Source organism: Arctopsyche grandis, chromosome 1, assembly GCF_051622035.1.
Source record: "Arctopsyche grandis isolate Sample6627 chromosome 1, ASM5162203v2, whole genome shotgun sequence".
NCBI classification, from domain to species: domain Eukaryota; kingdom Metazoa; phylum Arthropoda; class Insecta; order Trichoptera; family Hydropsychidae; genus Arctopsyche; species Arctopsyche grandis.
In genome coordinates this window covers 3,016,075-3,034,595 of record NC_135355.1, presented here as the reverse complement: position 1 = coordinate 3,034,595, position 18,521 = coordinate 3,016,075, and the positions used below count along the sequence as shown (strand labels likewise).

Genomic DNA, 18,521 nt, shown 5'->3' with positions numbered 1-18,521 from the left:
GACGATCTGGTTCTTCGCAAGTGTTAACACACGCAGGACCACCTTGTCTGAAAATTTCGTTGTCCTTTTTGCAATCTGTTATACATAAATAGATTATAATCATATTTTATATAAAATACTTTTTTTTTGACCTTTTAAATTGTTTTTATTTTCTTGATATTTTATGAATATAATTACTGATAGTGATTTTAAGTAATAAAAAATATGTGAACAAAATCCGACAACCGAAAATAGAATTTTTGTGTTGTGCAAATTTCTATACATTTGCGCTCAATTTGTATAGCTGTCATAGTTATGAGTATTTCATAATCTGTCTGTACGGTTTAATATCAAATTTTGTGTTATAACTTTCTTATATTCCTCAAATACATAGATAAAGTCATGGGTTGGTCACACCCGAATTTTTTTTGTTGTTTTTTAACTTTCTTATGTTCCTCAAATACATAGATAAAGTCATGGGTTGGTCACATCCGATTTTTATTTTTTATATATAATAGAAATTATAAATTTTATAACTTAATATTTTTACCTGAACTGGAAGTACATAGTACTTTTACTCTCAACAAAATCGAGGCTTTTATGTTTTTCTCAGAAAATATTTGGTTTATCGAAGTTATAAATAAAATTTGGTGACCACCCGTCAACCGAAAGTGGCAATTTACTCTTGTTAGATTTTTCTTTCACTATTTTTTTTTCGATTTTTAAACATGTGTGCTCTTCACGAGAAAATCAATTTGATAAACATAAAAAAATCATTAAATTTAATAAACAGGAAGTAGGATTTTTTACTCTTAAAAAAGATTAAAATGTGATCACACGAATTTTTCCACACCACTGAATCATCGAGCTGAAAATTCATATTTGTATTTTTTATATACTAGCGATTTTGTTTATATATTTTATGCTTATAATATTTATAGTGATATTAAGTAATAAAAAAATTTTGAACAAAATCCTACAATCGAAAGTAGAACTTTTATCTTATTGAATCCCGTTAGCCTAATCCGGGGACTCTATTGTTCACCAACGAATGCACTTAGACAATGGATACCCTCTTTCATGTTCCTACGTAATAATATTTTTGATGATATATAGTGATAAAAATATTTTGAACAAAATCTAACAATCAGAAATAGAACTTTTGTCTTATGTACATAAGTTTCCCTACATTAGCGCTCAAACTTGTATCGACAATGCTCTCATAGCCGGTATGTGGGTGTCGTTATGGATTTTTGTTATTTATACATCTTATATCCCTCAAATTCCTTTTGTATGATATGCGTTGTAAGTGTGCATATTTGTAATATTGTTAATAACAATTATATTTATTGAAAAAAAATCATATTTAATATTTAATTTTAAGAAATTTAAATAAATAAATCATATTTAATACATTGACTTATTATATTATATAAATTTTTTTAAATATCAGTAATTTATGACTTTAATTTTGTTAGTATTTAATAATCAATTTTCATCATTATCATAATCGGTTGATTTCAATAAAAATAGACCGAACATTGTAATAAATAATATTTGACCATGCGAATTTCAAACTGTATCAATACGTAATTTAAAATTTACAGTACAATCAAAACACTTTTATTTAATCAGATGATGCAGTTGTGCAGTTGAGCATTAATAATAAGCTACATAATTTATACATTGTACATACTAATTATACTTGAGCAAAAGCCCAAAACCATCTTTATATATGTATACATAGATTCGTATGCTGATTTTTGTTCACAAGTTTTTGATTGTTTTATTTTAAATTTATAAAAAAGTTGTCATTACAATTAATAATTTTTTTTACGTTATAGAGATTTAAAAATATTATTTGTTATTGAAGTGAAATATTGCTGACAATCTCTAAAAATCATAATTTAAATAATTATCATTACACGCCATTGGAGTAAGACATATGCATAACTTACATGTACAAAAATGCCTTCATATTATAGTTGACCGTAAGAAATAAAATTTATGTATGCATTTGAGAAATAAAAGAAGTATATAAAACAAAATTAGATAATGACACACATCCACGTTAAAACATATCGGCTACTATAGCATTTTCGATACGACTTTGAGCGCAATTGTAGGGAAACTTATATACACAAGACAAATTTTCAATTTCTGGTTGTATTATTTTGTTCAAAATATTTTTATTACTTAATATCATCATTAATATTGTAAGCATAAAATATCAAGAATATATAAATATTGCAAAAGCTCAAAATATAATAATGAAATATTGTTTTAAATAAAATTACTAATTCTGGCGTACGAATTCTAACCAATACCTCATTAACTCAAAATTTCGAACATAAAAATACTAATTTTTCACTTTAAAGGTCTTTTCATACCTATCCAGCACGACCCGTATCCTGCAGGTTTCCTGCAAGTGCGGATAGTATTCTTTGGTACATTATATGGACGTATTCATACTCCATTCGCGCATGCGCATTTACGCATTCATGCGCGTCCATATAGAATGTACTAAAGAATACTGTCCGTACTTGCAGGATTCGGGTCGTGCTGGATAGGTATGAACAGACTTTAATACGTTCAATAGCATGGAAAAAATCGTTTGGTCACAACATTTATGACTCTTCTAAGTGGAAAAAATCCCACTTCTGGTTGATAAAATTTGTAATTTTTTTTTATTCACACCACATTGAATCAAGGAATATTGGAATTTTTGCGTGAAGAGATATTAAAAGGGTCGACTACGAATAGTGAAAGAAAAATTGAATTTAAAAACATTTTTAAACCTTAATAAAAATAATTATAATATAAAAATGAATTATATAAAAACTAGTTATGCACTAAAATGGGAAAAATAATTAAAAATATTAATGTTATTTTTATTTAGGTTTAAAAATGTTTTTTAATTCAATTTTTTTATCCAGTTATTTCTAGACCATGAAAACGATTCTGAGTTTGAGTGAGTCTCCATCTCGAGTTATAATTTTCGCATGATCACAAAACTTCATCTATTGTTACTACGTGCATAGAATTTGCTGAATGTGAATTTGAATGTGCACGTGTAAAAATTTAGCTAAACACAATCTACTTTAGATCGTCGATTTTAGAGAGTTTTTATTTTATATTATGTATTAAGAGCATTTATAAGAATTGTAAATAGGTATTTGAGCTCTTTTTTTCCTATTATGCTGTACATAAGTATTGTTACCACGTACATAAAGTAAAAACTGTATTTTAAAGAGTGTATTTTCAATTCGTTCGTAATGCATTTACGAAATTTTAATTAAATACTTAATTATATGATTATAAAAAAAATCGTACAAAATTACATCGAAGCATATGATATGATAAAAGTACATAACGATATAATATTTAATCAGGCATGTAAATAAAACAAGTATTTATGAATTTATTTGAAAATTTAATTTCTCATTCATTTTCTACGATTTTTGCAACAACATGGCTTAATGCATTTTCCGTTGGTGAATTCACGCACGTATCCTGGATTGCAGACGCATCCCGGTTTGTAATCTTTGCAAACGTGCTTATTCAAAGTTGCACACGTTTCTTGCACAACAGGAGCCGTTTTGCTATAGGTCTCGTTATCTCCACAAGGGGCTAGAGCTAAATAAATAAAAATAAAATAAAAAAACATTCTTGAGGTACTCCAGAGTTGAAATTTTTAAATTTTAATTAGGTGATCATGATCGTGGACTATAGAAAAGACATATACAAAAAAAGAATGGAAGCCTTTATAGATGATTTAAGGCAAATTAAAAAGGGATGGAAATATATGCAAGCGAAAAACACAAAGTATATTATTTCAAATAATTCATCATGTTCTCTTAATTTTATTTTGTAGTGAAAAGTAATACTAACGACATTTTTCTGGTGGAATGCACAATCCTTTATCGTTTTCAACGAATCCTAATTTGCATACGCAACCACCACCGACCTTACATATCCCAGGACAAACCCTATTTGGTATGTCTTTGTTTTTACAAGTTGTGGGACAAAAATTTCCACACTGTCCAAATACGGCGTTTGGATCGGAGCAATATTCGGCTGAAATTTAAAATAAAATAATAAAATTTTCAAACTAATCTTTATATACATATTGACATTCAATTCGACTTACGGCATTGAGTTTTAAGAATGCAATTTCCTTCGAGGTTTCTAAGATAACCATCCTTGCATACACATGCAGGTGAACATTCTCTTACTTCTTGTGTGCATACTCGCGGGTCATATAAACTCCTACAGCCTTCATCTAAGCATCTTGGTGGACAAGAATTGTAAATTTCATTTTCACCAGTACATTTTAGAGGAGCTGAAAATTTAAAAATATATAAAATGGTGCATGTACCTACTCGTAATTATATGGACTATTTATTTGTATTTGTACTCACGACTAGGAATTGCAAAAATACCATAATTTCCAATACCACTATTATCGAAATAAAAAAGAACGGTACCGGTATTACCGGTACTTTTAGTATTTTTTTTTAATTAATTAATTTTTAATAAAAAACACATTGCTACCGATATCCCGAGCACCGCTTACATGTTTATTGAAAAATACGTCAAACCCAAACATTCAAATACAGGATATTCGGGTAAGAAACTGTTAAGTAAGTACGTCCAGGTACAAAGGATTATAATGTTTCCTAGAAACTCTTGTTATTTTTGTGTGATTTTTTTTTTGCAATTACGAATTAAGCTTATCAGAGACGGAAAACAATGAATAAAATAATGACTTGCTCAATATCGCGTATGCAAAATATATGCAAAATATATAAACAGTCGTTTTCGTAGTTTTTAGCCATGGAGATATTATTTTCGACAAGTAAAATGTACGAATTAAAAAAAATCGATACTATCGGTATTTTTTTTTTAATACAAATCCCGATACTACCGGTATCGGTGCTTTCGGTATTGCAATCCCTACTTACGACACTTCTGAACTGGTATACAGACACCATCTGAATTTCTGCGATAGTCGAATATACATTTGCAAGCTGGTTTACAATTTGAATCAGGTGGCGGACACTCGAACCCCTTTCCAATAGCGTCACAAGTACGTGGAGGACATTTATTATAACAAATATCTAACTCTTCATTTTTATTACAATCTGAAGAGATATTGAAATTGTGAAAAATTTGCCAGACTGCTGTTGACCAAATTAGGAAACAGACTAACACCTACCGCATTCTGAAATAAGAACACATTCGTTTTTGGAATTCCTCAAGTATCCTGGTTTACAATCACAGCCTATTTTGCAAGCATTGTAGTTGCATACTAAATCCTGTCCCAAATTGGAACACCTTTCACCACAAGGTGCTATGCACAATGAATATTCTTCGTTCTTTCCTTTACATTTTCTGTATTCTGAAAATATGAAACTTTTTTCAGATAAAGTGATTTCTACAATGGTTTTATCTGATTTAATTTTTGGGTATACTAGCTAACAAATCGTTCGATTATTTTCGAAGGGCAATGATACTATTATAATGAATCCTTACAACTCGTATCATGATAGTATAGGAATATTAATGATATTAAATGTTTAAATATGATCTTACGGCAATCTTCCCGCAGTACACATTGACCATCAACGTCCCTTAAGTAACCTTGGTTACAGTAACATCCTGGCTCACATGGCGTTAGATTGCATCTTTGCTGCGCGTTTGTATTTGTACACGTATTTTCGCATTGGAATCTTCCACAGTCTTTGAATACTTCATTTGCCTTGCACTTATCTAAAAATAAAAAGTTCATATTTAGAACTACGCCTTCAAGATCAACCCATCGATGTGAGAATCTCAAATAATTTACAGCATTTGCTTTGTGGCACGCAGTTGCCGTTCTTGTCCCTCAAGAAATTTGGCTTGCAAAAGCAACCTGGGAAGCAACCAGCAAGGCAACTAAGTCTTGCGATGAGGTTTGGTTCTTCGCAAGTGTTAACACACGATGGACCACATACGTCGAAAATCTCGTTTTCCTTCATGCAATCTGTTAAACACACATAGTAATTAGATTTTGAATGGATGTTTTCAACAGATGGCCAAGTTTTAATAATGACTTACCGCAATCTTTAAGCAAAACGCAAACTCCTTTCGAGTTTCTGAAATACCCGTTGACGCATATACAACCTGGTATACACGGTCCGTCACAAGTTTCGGATAGTTTTGTTGCTTGACATGTATTTTGACATTTGTTGTTTCCGCAGTCTGAGTACACTTCATTCAATCTGCATTCTATTATAAATATATATTTAAAAATATTGATATTCTTGGAGATATTATATATGTACATATATACATATAGATTATAAAATAAAAATAATAATTGGCAGTATTATGTATATTGTTTTTACTTGGGGGTCCTTTGGTAGGATAAGCACAGTGAGGATCAACAGGAGCCACAGTAGCTTCAACGAGCCACGTAGCAGAGATGAAAATCACCAGACAATAAATGACTTTGGCCATCGCAGCAGACGGATAAACACATAATGATTGAAAATCATGTGTACCGTATATTTATAGCGAATGAGCAATGACGACATATTCAACAGAATGTAATGTAACTATCAAAAATCCATTTACCGTTAAAATTAATAAAGCCATGTTTGGTATTAATAGCTTTGATATGTGAAACAATTTGAAATTAAAAGCTGGAGACAAATACATCATACATCCAGTAGTTTTTTTGTCTTCAACTTCATCATCATTTACAGCCATTCACCAACCACTACTGTGAAGGCCTTTCCAACACGCTTCCACTCATCTTTGTTTTGCGCAACTCTCATCCATCTCACCCCATACATTGTCTATTTTGTCCAAAATATTTTCTTTTTACATACCTCCTTTACGTTTCACTTACGATTACAATTCAGGAAAAAGTTTACCTCTTATCCAATCGTTTTCATAATTTGCCATATTGCTCATTTTGGTCATCAATATGAGTAAATTGCACGTCCGCCATTACGATAGAGATAAAATATCTTATAAGAAGCGTTTCAGTTCTGAAGATTTTTAATCTCGGTGACAGTTGGTAGTCATTAATTTTATACATAGATGGCGGTAGTAAAAAATATATATTAGTGTTTTTATTCAAAATAATAATTGTATATACATATTATACAAGAGGTATGTTTTTAAAAAACTTTTTTTGAATTGGATTATAATTACATACATTTTTTTAAAATTCCAGATATCAATTGTGTTTATAATAAATAGAAATGTATACAATAGAATTTACTGATTTAAAAAAGTTTGAATCAAAATTAGACCGAACAGTATAATAAACAATATTTGAATATACCAATACTTCCAACTGTATAAATTCCCAGTTTTAAATTTAAAGTATCATTGAAATTGCTCTCAAACACTTATGTTTAATCAGATGATTGAATATTGTGCAGATGAGCAGTGAGTAAATATGATATTAGTCTTTGTCTTTCAGGATAAATTCTGCGTCACAGCAAAATTTATTGACTGTAAATATACATGCAGAATTGTAAAGTCATTTCAAAATACATACACATGTTCATAAATCATCGATGTTGAAAATAAATAATCAATAAACTGCTATTAAATTTCAATATTATTAGAAAATCTTTTGAATCATATTTTTGTAGGTAACAAAAAAATGGTCTTTAACGAAATCAAAATGGTAAGTAAAAAACTTACACCGGTCAGTAAAAAACAATACCTTGTGAGACACCACATATATGTATATGTATGCAGAACTCTCTGATTCTGGTATCTCGGTATGTTCCAAACACCACTGTTTTATTTGAAAAAGACTAATTTTGGTATTTCCGTACATGTCTGTCATACATTACAGTAAAATAACACTGAGCAACAAAAAAAAATACCAGAGCGGAGACTAACCAATCTTTACTAAGTTTGACCCACTGAATTCGAATATGATATTGATTTTTGTTGGTGGGTGATCGTTTACGAGATATGAGCATTTAAAAAAATCCGCGATTTTTACAGTTTTTTGGCTTTTGTGGTCTTTAACTCAAAATTTAGGATTGTTACGCTCAAAGTGAGTATTGGAATCAATAGTCAGATATTTTTCCTATTAATTGTTATATTTCATTGCTTTAAAATACTTCTAATTAATTGTCTAGTGAATTTTAAAAGTCAAAAATATATTTTTTTTTACGGATTATTTTTCCGTGCTATTTTTCATTTATTTGGCAAATTTTTTATTTTACCACGTTTATAAGGATTGGTTTTCTATCTCAATATTTTTTTTTTTATCTAAACGTACTAACTAAAGCGGTAATTGCAATTTAAATGCTTTCGTTGTATATATGGTTGTATCGCGTAATATGTTAGGGCAAGCGAGATGGCATATAATCCACCTCACAGAGTACAGCGGTCGGAAAAAAATAATATTTTTGACTTTTAAAATTCGCTAGACAATTAATTAGAAGTATTTTAAAGCAATGAAATATAAAAATTAATAGGAAAAATATCTGACTATTGATTCCAATACTCACTTTGAGCGTAACAATCCTAAATTTTTAGTTAAAGACCGCAAAATCCAAAAAACTGTAAAAATCGCGGATTTTTTTAAACGCTCATATCTCGTAAACGATCATCCACCAACAAAAATCAATATCATATTTGAATTCAGTGGGCCAAACTTAGTAAAGATTAGTTAGTCTCCGCTCTGGTAACTCAAAAACGTGATTTTTTTGTTGCTCAGTGTAATTAGATATTTAAATCTTGTTTCATTAGCTTGAAGCTCTTTTCAGTATTTCATGTATTTTTTACAGAAATTTTCAAATCTTACTGAAATTTGTTTTCTGTTTTCATGTTTTCTGGTTATCTCAAAGATAAATTACCAAACTGTTTACTAACATATGTAATTGTCTTTCTTTTAAATTAATGATTTAATAAGAAAAAATCAGTAAAAAAAATATATTTTTGACTTTTAAAATTCGCTAGACAATTAATTAGAAGTATTTTAAAGCAATAAAATATCACAATCAATAGGAAAAATATCTGAATATTGATTCCAATACTCACTTTGAGCACAGAAATACTAAATTTTGAGTTAAGAACCGCAAAAGCCAAAAAACTCTAAAAATCGTGCATTTTTTTAAACGCTCATATCTCGTAAACGATCACTAACCAACTAAAATCATTATCATATTCGAATTTAGTGGGTCAAACTTAGTAAATATTGGTTAGTCTCCGCTCTGATAATATTTTGTTGCTCAGTGTTATTTGCGCTTTGAATTAACACATAACACTCATTTCATTAAATAAACAAGAAAACCATATTAAAGCGCCAAGAACATAATTTTTTCTCAAAAAATAAAGCAAATGACAAAATAGCATAATAATTTTAAAAAAGTCGTACAATTAATGAATAACTGATTATTCTTTCAACTTTCAAGACGGGTGAATTCTCTTGATCCATATTTATTTTAAATGTGACGAAGAGTACATGTATATGTACCTGATATTTACATTTATATGTAAAATAACCCTAATTTTCCATTAATTCTAAAAACAAAAATGCTTTTTAATAATTTTTGTTTTTACTTTATATATGTACGTAGTAACAATAGATGAAGTTCCCGATTCCAATTCGTGCATCAATTTCTTTCCGAAACCAATCGATTCAATATCTTTAACTTTATTTTTGTTCGAGTTTCAATTCCTTTTCGAAACCACCCGTTGAAATCAACGGGCCCAACACTAGTTATATATAAAATTGGGTAAGCATCCGTCAACCGGAAGTGGCAATTTACTTTTGTTCGATTCTTCTTCCAAAATTTTTTTCAACCCCATAATGTGTGTGCTCTTCATGAAAAAATTCAAGTATAATTCTTGTATCAATGTGTTCAAAATAAAAACAATTTAAAACTAAATTTAGTAAACCGCAAATGCAATTTTTTCCTCCTAAAAAAGTAAAAAATGTTGTGACTGATTTTTTCAACAACTCTCTGTATTTTTTATGTACTCACTTAGAGTTAATAAGGATTCGTAAACCGGAAGTAGTAATTTTTTTTAAAACAATATTTCGTTATTTTATTTTGACCTTTTAAATTATTTTTATTTTCTTTATAGTGATTTTAAGTAATAAATTTTTTTCAACGAAATCCGACACCCGGAATTATAACTTTTATCTTGTGTAAGTTTCTCTACATTTGCGCTCAATTTGTATCGAAAATACTCTCATAACCGTAATTTGTGAACGTGTATTTATGTTTAATTATTGAATTTTGTTTTGTGACTTTCTTATATTCCCCAAATATATAGTTAAAGTCATGGGTTGGTCACGTCAGAATTTTTTTAAATATTGTTAAACGCAAAACAGCATAAGTTTTGCGAAATATCTGTCGAAATAAAGAAAAGTCATATTATATTATTCATAAATATTATATTTGGTAGATATAATAAAAGTCATTTATGCAGGAGATTCGTAATAGACTCAAATTTAAAATGATTTTGCATATTTAATATATGTATAGAAAAATTATATAATAGTATTGGAATTCATATCAGTCTGTATCAACAAATGTATGTTTCAATTCTAAATACAATTAAAATCGCAAACAGTGCATCTGTAATTGAACAGGTGATTAAATTAATATCAATAATTTACAGCCATAATTACAATAATCGGTAATTATGGAATAACTGAGTCAACACTCTGTTCCTCCAGTAATACTGAATAAAATACTCGATCTGGATTTGTCATCATCCAATACTTAGATTAAAATCAATTGTTAGCATGCAATGCTTTCAATTGTGTAGAACCGGGTTCTGCTGGCCAGACCTTGGATATGTACATAACTCCAAGGTCAATTGTTTTCTATCAGTTTGCCAATTTATCTGATTTCATTGAAACGGTTCCAACAAATTGACCCTGTTCCTAACCCATTTGCAAAAAATCGAGTTATCAGCAAATCAACATCAAAAATCAGCATCTCGAATTTCGCTGATTAGAATATGCTGCAAAAATTTGTCAAAAATAAAACGATTAACAGCCATAAATGTCTATCTATGGCTGTTAATTGTTTTATCTTACGTAGATGTCGTGTTTAATAAATGAGTGTACCTATGTCTGTTTAAATCATTCTTAATCTGTATAGCACACTCATCACGTTGGAGCAAATATTTTAGAAAAGTGTGCATAATTGAGTTAATAAATAATAAAAAAAGTGTAAACTATCCAAACATGACAAAACTGATATGGTTTTCTTGCAAATAAAATCAATAATTAAGTGTGAGTAAATAATATATAAATAAAACAAATGTCTTTTATGCAATGAACTCAAAATTTAATATTTCATTTATTTTTTACATGAGTTGCAGTCAGTTTTTTTGATGCACTTTCCGTTGATGACATCACGGACGTATCCTGTATTACAGACGCATCCCAGTTTGTAATCTTTGCAAATATGTTTACCCAAAGTTGCACACGTTTCTTGCACAATAGGGGCTGCTTTACTGAAAATTTCGTTAGTTCCACAAACCGGAGCTGTAAAATAAAAAATCAATAAATCATCCTTGAGGTACTCCAGAGCTGACGAATTGTAAATCTTTACTATTTAATTGTAGTTGTGGCAAATTAAATTATATGGTAATGAGTAAGTATGTTAAACCTGAGCAATTAAGAAAAGAAAAAAATCTGTTCAGTTGATCCAAAACAGAATTTTTACCAATGGAAAATAAATTGTTACTTACTTGGTGGGTCACACTCATCCCATTTCACACATTTTCCATTCTTGCGAACGAAACCGTTTTTGCAAAAACATCCTGGGACACAATTTTTGTTGGGACATGCTATTTTTTTTATTCTATTTTCGCACGTTGCAGGACACCCAGTTCCGCAATCCAAATACTCCTCATTTTGTCCCGCGCATTGTCTGTTTGCTATAATTTTTAAATAAAAAAATAGCCATACATTATGTATGTACATATTTGAGAGAAAAATATATATAAATACTTACGGCATTGCGAAAGCAGAATGCATTTTCCACCCTTATTTTTCACATACCCCTTTTTACATTGACAGCCTTTGATTCGGCAAGGAGCATCACAGTTGGCAAACTCTGGAAATTCACAAGTACCTCCAGGACATGGATTTGGACATCTGACCACTTCAGCATTTGGGTCAGCGCAAGCTTAAATTAAAATGTAAGTTTACATTACGGTCAACGTATAAAGAGTATGAATTTCAAACTTACCGCATTCAGATTCTGGACGACATTTTCCTTCAGAGTTACGAAGGAAACCTTCTATGCATACGCATGCAGGTGCACATTCTCTAACTTCCAAGGTACATACTCGCGGGCTAGTCATACCACTGCAGGTTTCCTCCAAACATGATAATGGACAAAAATCATAAACTTCATTTTCACCAGTGCAAGTTAGAGGTGCTGAAAGGTTGAATAAATAAATGCCTCCATAACCCTCGTATGCATCAATCAGGTATAACATTTTTAATCAATTTGCACTTACGACACTGTTCGATTGGAACGCAAACACCTTCTGAATTTCTGAAATAGTTGAATTTACATTTGCAAGCAGGTCGACATTTATTTGGATCAGGTGCGGGACACTTGAATGTCTTTCCAATAGAATTGCAAGTACGTGGAGGACAATTGTTATGACACAGGTCCAGCTCTTCATTTGGATTGCAATCTAAAATAGTATTATTATATAAATGTATATAAAAACGGACGCGATGTTTATATGTACATATGTATGTATGTGCGAGTGTATGAACCAGTATGGAGATTTCAAAAAACAAAATTTTTGGAATACAAGGAGCATATGTTGTACGTAGATATGTATATTAAATAAAATAAATGCATGCGAACAAGACGCACAGCCAATCAGAGCGTAGTGATCCACGTGGACTAAAACCTTTTGACCAATAGGTGCATTTTAAGCATCCGCTATTTTTATACCGATAACACCGAGCAACAAAAAAAATTACCAGAGCGGAGACTAACCAATCTTTACTAAATTTGACCCATAAAATCCGAATATGATATTGATTTTTGTTGGTTAGTGATCGCTTACGAGATATGAGCGTTTAAAAAAATGTGCGATTTTTACAGTTTTTTGGCTTTTGCGGTCTTTAACTTAAAATCTAATATTGTTGTGCTCAAAATGAGTATTGGAATCAATAGTCAGATGTTTTTACTATTGATTGTGATATTTCATTGCTTTAAAATACTTATAATTAATTTTCTACTTAATTTTAAAAGTCGGGTGAACTTATCGAACGGGTGAAACGGTTGGCAGACAGTCAATCAGCATTCCGCTATTGTTATATACGGTTCGGTGATAACTTGTCAAATGTGTGTTCACAACAGAATAACCGCTCTCGTGAAAATCGCTCGCGCGGATATCCCGTCGCATGAAAATTAGTCTCACAGGAAAGTTGGTCGCAAGAAAACTGCTCGCAAAATTGGTCGCAAATATTTTTTTTACGATTTTTTTATTATTATATGCGACTAATTAAATTATTATTTTTTTCGTTAGTAAGGAAGGTCCCCCGGTTCACAGGAACATACTGATTCCATTGAGAGGATTCAGAATAGATTAATTAGATTCATTGATTATATATATTTTTTTAAATCTGGCCCTGACACTAATAAGTATATTAAATTTAATATGATCGAACTTTGTGACAGGAGAATAATTAATGATCTATTATGTCTGTTTGGTGTTCTCGGCGCCGTTATGGACTGTAGTGAATTAGTGGATCTCATAAATTTTCATACATTGGGGATATTTACCAGATGCAACTATTTATTCCACATCCAAAATTATGCCATAAATTTTAACAAAAATTCAACGTTACCCAGACTTTATAAACTGGGAAATGACTTTAGCCAATTTGATCTATTTAAGATTAGTAGAAATAATTGTTACAATATCATTTCTCATATGTACAAAGGCTAAATGTATTTTATTTTATCGTTTTCATTTAATTTATTTATTCAATTTAGGTATCTTCATTGTTTAAAACTCCTATTTTTTTTATTCCTATATTAATATTGTGTTTTATTACTGTTCTATTGTATTGTGGTTTTATGGTGCTTGCGGCCGTATATGTATAAATAAATAAATGTATGAGTGAGAACAAGTATGGAGATTCCAAAAAAAAAAAAATTGTGTCGATTTCGAATGCAATTTCGATTTGGATTCCGATTTCAATTTATTTTTCAGTTCCAGTTCTGGATTCCATTTTCAGTTGCGGATTCGAATTCCTTTTTCAGTTCCGGATCCGGATTCCTTTTTCAGCTCCGGATTTCGAAACTTTTTTAGTTAGTATTATACTTTGTTTACTGTCCTTTCATCCAAAATATTAAATAAATAATAATTTTACATTCATATATACATACATATATAAAACATAAACAAAAACAAACCACATTCTGCAGGTGGGACGCCCTCATTCTTGGAATTTCTGAAGAATCCTGGCTTACAATCACAACCTGGATTGCAAACAAGGAAATTGCATATTACATCCTGTCCCAAATTGGAACATCTTTCACCGCAAGGTATAACGCAAGTTGTAAAAGCTTCATTCTTTCCGGTGCATTTTCTGTTCTCTATAGAATAATATATATAAACATATGTATAGTTCATGCATAATATACATATATAAATTCATTATTTACCACATCGATCCGGAGTGACGCAAATTCCTTGTTGATTCCTTATATAACCCTCTTTGCAGACACATCCTTGACTATCTTCTGCATTACAAATAAAATCAGCCTGATCGTAATTATCGCAATTTCTTTCGCATGCTTTGTTGTAAGAGTACACTTCATTAACACCTGTGCATTTTGCTGAAATTTGTACGGAAGTTTTGAATCTTTAACTATTTTGTCAAAGAAAAAAGTTTGGGCTGAATGTGAAACGAAAAGCTGTGGCTATTTGGGAGAGTTCAACAACTCCCACTTGACTAATGACGTTTCGATGCGCATTCGTTTAATTAATGAAAGTCACAATTGTATATAAATGTATAGACATATCAAACAAATACAGTTCATATCAAATATCAAAATCTTCTTCAAAGACTTAGAATATCAAAATTTTCGATAGCTTTTCAAAATTTAAGTGGATCAATAATTTATTTATTTAACGTTTTTTGACTATTGTGGCATTACAGGGAGAACCTAATGCGCCACAATGGCCTACATAATAAAATAAAATAAGAGAGGGAGAAAACAAAAAATAAAAAATTAAAACAAATTAATAAATTAATGATGAGCGCAGGTTACCAGATAAATATGTGAAAATAATATCCGATAATCTACGCTCACCAAGGTGGAAAATATCGCAATTAAGCACGGCAGCAACGATTTCATTGAGAAGTCGAATAGCTCTTGGTATAGGAGCCATTCGAAAAAGAACTGTGCGAGCAGGAGGTACGTAACAGTCATCAAATGATGATGTCTACCACGCATATAATTATTAGGTACATAAAGTCTCAACTGTTCCAGCAACAACGGGCATGCCGCAGCGTAGCTGGAGAACAAAGCGAATTAACGAGAAGTTTCTCCGAAGTTCAAGGGAATTATACCCAAGCAATAAAATCGAGTGCTGTCTTGCAGGTACTGAAATGATTGTGGATCATCGATTTAAACTTTAATTATAAAATAATCCCACATAAAGTGATCGAAAATAGTTCGATCGTATTAAAGCGATTGTTTGATGACTTGAGCCGGTTTGGATCAATTTTATTCGATTGAGGTCTTAAATATTATCAATAAATTCCAATGATAAGGTGTCTCTACAAATGGAACTGTGCTGTATTTTTTTTCAGAAAGAAATTAGGTTTGAAAATAAACTTACGGCAATCTTCACGCAGTATACATTCACCGTTGTCATTTCTCACATAATCAAATTTACAAAAACAAGCTGGTTGAACTTGTGGATTTATTGGATCGCATAATTCGAAAAAGTGTGGGTCTCTACATGTACTCTCACATGCGAGGACTCCATTGTCCTGGAACGTTTCGTTTGCATTGCAATTGACTGAAAATTTAACCGTAAATAATTTTTATTTTATACTATGTATGTATTTAAAAAGTTTATGATAGAAAAACTATATATATATATCATACTATTTTAGAAAATTTGTATGTAGATACTAAGAAAGAGAAAATCCTATGTAATACATTCTACGAAAGTTACATAAAACATTCATACTAACAGCATTGTCTTTGAGGTACGCAAATGCCATCATCGTCTCTCAAATACTGAGGTTTGCAAATGCAACCTGGATAGCAACCAACTACATAACTGCATCTGGTGATAATATTCGGGTTACTGCATGTGTTCTGACAGGGGTGGTTATCACATTCAGAAAACACTTCGTTGACTCCAGTACAGTCTGTGAGAAAATTCATAAAATTTTATTGAAAATTTGTTGAAAGTGGTATATCGATAGGCAATTTTAAACGCTTACTCACCACAATCTTTTATCAAAACGCAGGCTCCTTTTGAGTTTCTGAGATATCCTGGAGCACATATGCAACCCGGTGTACACAGTCCCAAACAAACTAATAACCTTTTTGGTTCTTGGCAGGTGTTTTGACAACCATTTGCTCCACATTCGGAAAATACCTCGTTTAATCCGCATTCTATATAAAATATAAATTTAATATGAACCATTTAAAAATATAATATTTAGTGGCAGACTTACTCAACTCCGTTCAAAAAGACATAAACATTTTAAACTAATCGGTGATTATTTTTGTTGGTTATGGATGTAACTTAAATCTTCCGATATTTAAATTAAAACGAAGTAAGAATACGAGAGTATCATAAATGTCACAAAAACAAATACAACCGAACAAATTCAAACACAGAACTTTGTCTATTGAATCAACTGTTTCTCACAGGTTAGATGACGAACGATTCTGCAATTAAAATTTAATATAATGTATTATATAAATAAATCTTTTCGTAATATTACATAGTTTTATGTGAACTTTCACACGAATATTTGTTGGCATATGATATTTCAAGTCCTAGAAAAGCAGCCAACAATACAACTAGGATCACACGATCGATTGTATTACATTGTGATCAATTAATAGCTTTTTCTAATCAATTAATAGCTGTGAAATTATTTAATAAAGTTTGCTAAGTACTAACAATGCTTGATAAAGAAAAGCTTCAGACTGAATTAGAAGTGTTTTACTCAAGGAAAGAAATGTATATTTATGCAAAGTTCTTGAGGAAATAAAACTTATTCAAATTCTGCTTACAACTCCAATGACTACCGCTGAGCCAGAACAGTGTTTTTCGTCAATAATAAATACATATATAAGAAGCACAATGGTTCGGGAAAGATTGACGGCTTTGTCTATGCTGTCAATTTAAAAATATATATTATACTATGAATAATGAAAATTTTTACGAAAAGGTGATAATTTTAAATTTTAATAATTTTGATGTTAATAAAACATTTGATGTTAATCAAAACAAATAAGCATTTTTTAAATTTTTAAATCAACCCCAGCACCCCCAGACATCTTATTCACGAGCCGCCACTTGTGATTTTGGTCACAATTTGTGACCAAAATCCAATTGTATCCAAATGCTCTGCTAATTGCAAACAGAACAAGTTTACTTAAATTGATATTGTATATACATATGTATGGATATTACTTGGTGCACCAGATGGTGGGATGGTTGGATAAGCACAATGATGATCATTGGTGACTACTGTAGCTTTGACGAGCTGCGCAGCCAAAAGTAGAAACGCCAGACGATACATGATGTTGTCCACCGTATTCGAAGACAAAACGAAGAATGAACATATGGTCGTGATGACCGATAACAGTATTTGACGAGAGTTAATAAAAAAATTTTAAATGAAACATTCGTTGCTTCCAAATCATGATTTTCAAGGTAAGTCACTTCCAATGCAAGATAGCTACAAAAAAGTAATGAAATATTATTATTGAGATGTCATGATTTGGAAATTAAACAATAATTTATCTATGTACAAGTCGTGTCGGCAGAGCGTAAAGGTGCTAACTCTACAAAAATTGATCTTACAGGGCAGTGTTTTAAATATTTGAAGCAAGTCATCGGGAAATTCTATAATTTTTACTTTATTTTTTAATTCAATCTGGTTTCATAAATATTGTATGTTCCATTTTCTGCATTTGATATTTCAGTGAATGGAATCGTAAAGAGTTTGATATGTGATCGTTTCTGTGAGCGCTTATGTCCCAGTTAGAGATTGGTGGTCAAGTTGCCGCCATAAAAAAAATTCGGGTGTGACCATCCCATGACTTTATCTATGTATTTGAGGAATATAAGAAGGTTACAAAACCAAATTCGATATTGAACCGTACAGACAGATTATGAAATACTAATAACTATGACAGCATTTTCGATACAAATTGAGCGCATATGTATGGAAACTTGCACAAGACAAAAGTTCTACTTCCGGCTGTCGGATTTTGTTAAAAAAAAATTTATTAATTAAAACCAATAACATAACTTGT

At 30.7% G+C, this 18,521-nt stretch overlaps 1 protein-coding gene across 1 annotated transcript; it reads right to left on the bottom strand.

Annotated features, from left to right (window-relative positions):
• Window positions 1–2,852: 2,852 nt before the first annotated feature.
• Window positions 2,853–18,049, bottom strand: LOC143913073 (zonadhesin-like). The gene is made up of 21 exons (XM_077432615.1): window positions 17,997–18,049; window positions 17,674–17,941; window positions 16,470–16,640; window positions 16,211–16,390; window positions 15,850–16,032; window positions 14,667–14,840; window positions 14,415–14,597; window positions 12,490–12,672; window positions 12,216–12,407; window positions 11,979–12,152; window positions 11,713–11,901; window positions 11,322–11,506; window positions 6,369–6,501; window positions 6,079–6,249; window positions 5,828–6,004; window positions 5,575–5,751; window positions 5,198–5,380; window positions 4,944–5,123; window positions 4,130–4,321; window positions 3,871–4,056; window positions 2,853–3,615 (listed from the first exon to the last, which is right to left on the bottom strand). Exons 2-21 carry the CDS (start codon window positions 17,780–17,782, stop codon window positions 3,425–3,427), a joined length of 3,513 nt encoding a protein of 1,170 aa, XP_077288741.1. The 5' UTR covers window positions 17,783–17,941; window positions 17,997–18,049; the 3' UTR covers window positions 2,853–3,424.
• Window positions 18,050–18,521: the final 472 nt, after the last annotated feature.